The 1,431-nt window shown below is 59.9% G+C and overlaps 1 protein-coding gene across 3 annotated transcripts in view; it reads right to left on the bottom strand.

The window, feature by feature from the left end:
* LOC113206069 (phosphatase and actin regulator 4) overlaps positions 1–1,431 on the bottom strand; it is a 148,517-nt gene that overhangs the window by 6,354 nt on the left and 140,732 nt on the right. For all 3 annotated transcript variants that reach the window (XM_052266935.1, XM_052266933.1, XM_052266934.1), the window contains one exon: positions 28–246. In XM_052266935.1, coding sequence (XP_052122895.1) covers positions 28–246 — 219 coding nt within the window. The remainder of the gene's footprint in view (positions 1–27; positions 247–1,431) is intronic.

Genomic DNA, 1,431 nt, shown 5'->3' with positions numbered 1-1,431 from the left:
AGGGGGTGGTGGTGGTGGAATGCTCACTGTGGTAGCACAGCAGGCGGCGGGTCAGCCTGCCCGGCCCGGGGACGGGGCCGACGGGCAGCCCCGCGCCCAGGGAGGACGGCCGCTCCGGCTTGGACTGCTGCTGCTGTTGCTGCTGCTGCTGCCCCAGAGGCCCCTCCCGGTGCCCATCCGACAGGGAACCGTCGCCCGGCGCGCCGCACGGTCCATTGGCGGGCTCGGCCTTGTCCTTCTTTGGCTCTGCAATCAGGAAGGAGAGAAAACAACGCGGTCAGAAATGCAGTCCAGGCGGCGGGAGGGGAGGAGGAGGCGGGCGGGACGGAGCCCCTGGAGGGCGGGCCGCCGGAGCGCACGGCTGCACGCGGCCCGCTGGGCTGCCTACCGCGCCGGCGCTCCCCGCGCCGACCAGCGGCGCGCTAAAAGCCGGAAAGGAGACCAGAAAAAAAAACCAACAAAATTGGGCTCAGTTCAAGTAGGACGCGTGGACTATATAGCCTCAAAATAAAACGAATCAAAGTGCTATTAATAAAATGAATAAATAATCCCGGCGTACTGACTGAGGGGATGTTCCTTGTTTACCACGCACCGCTGACACACACGCGCGCGCCCCCACCCCTCCACACACTCACACACGCACGGGGCGGTATTGGCAAGCGCGATGCATCCATTTCGCTGACACACACACACACACGCCGTCGCCACTTTTACAGCCCGCGTCCTGTGACGCCACGACGCCCTCACCACCCCCTCATTCCGTCCCCTACGGGCGTCCACGTGCGATGAGTGGACCGTCGCGCCGCCGTGCCTGCGTTTCCGCCGCAGCAGGATCCACAAATAAAAGTGTCTGACATTCCAAAACTCGTATAAAAGCAGAGCGGCATTGGCACGAAAAGGGTGTGGGCCATCGTACCCGCGTCTCAGACCCCCGTCCTGTGTGTTGTGCGACACGGCTGATGGCTGCCAGACACTCTATCTGGTGCGTGCCAATCCGTCAGAATCGGTCGCTTTTGACGCGTGTTGAGTGCGCCCGACCCACTCCTGGCCGTGTTCAACAAACAAACACGCGGGAAGCACTCTGGAGGCAGCAGAGCCTCTGATTGGCACTTCTTTGGCTTATTCTCGGTCTTTACATTGCTCGTTTGTTTTACATTTAACCCGTCAACTCAAATGCGTACAGTGTATAAATTGAGTTGTGTGTATAGAGACAAGCGGCGTGCCCCTACTTTCCCTAATGAAATGTAATGTTCTTCCCTCAATGTTACTCATTTGAGTTGACAGAGAAGAGAACAAAAGCCGCCGACCGGCGCGCAACGAAACAAAACACGCGACGACGGCGCGAGTTGGCGAACGAAATGGGAGAAACGGGGCAAAGGAAGAAGGGGTTGATGGGACATCGGCGGGGAGGCGGAGGAGAGGGAGAGGGGG

The sequence above is a fragment of the Frankliniella occidentalis genome, unplaced genomic scaffold (genome assembly GCF_000697945.3).
Source record: "Frankliniella occidentalis isolate FOCC.00 unplaced genomic scaffold, Focc_3.1 Scaffold44, whole genome shotgun sequence".
Classification (NCBI taxonomy): Eukaryota; Metazoa; Arthropoda; class Insecta; order Thysanoptera; family Thripidae; genus Frankliniella; species Frankliniella occidentalis.
This window is presented reverse-complemented; position numbering and strand designations above follow the sequence as displayed.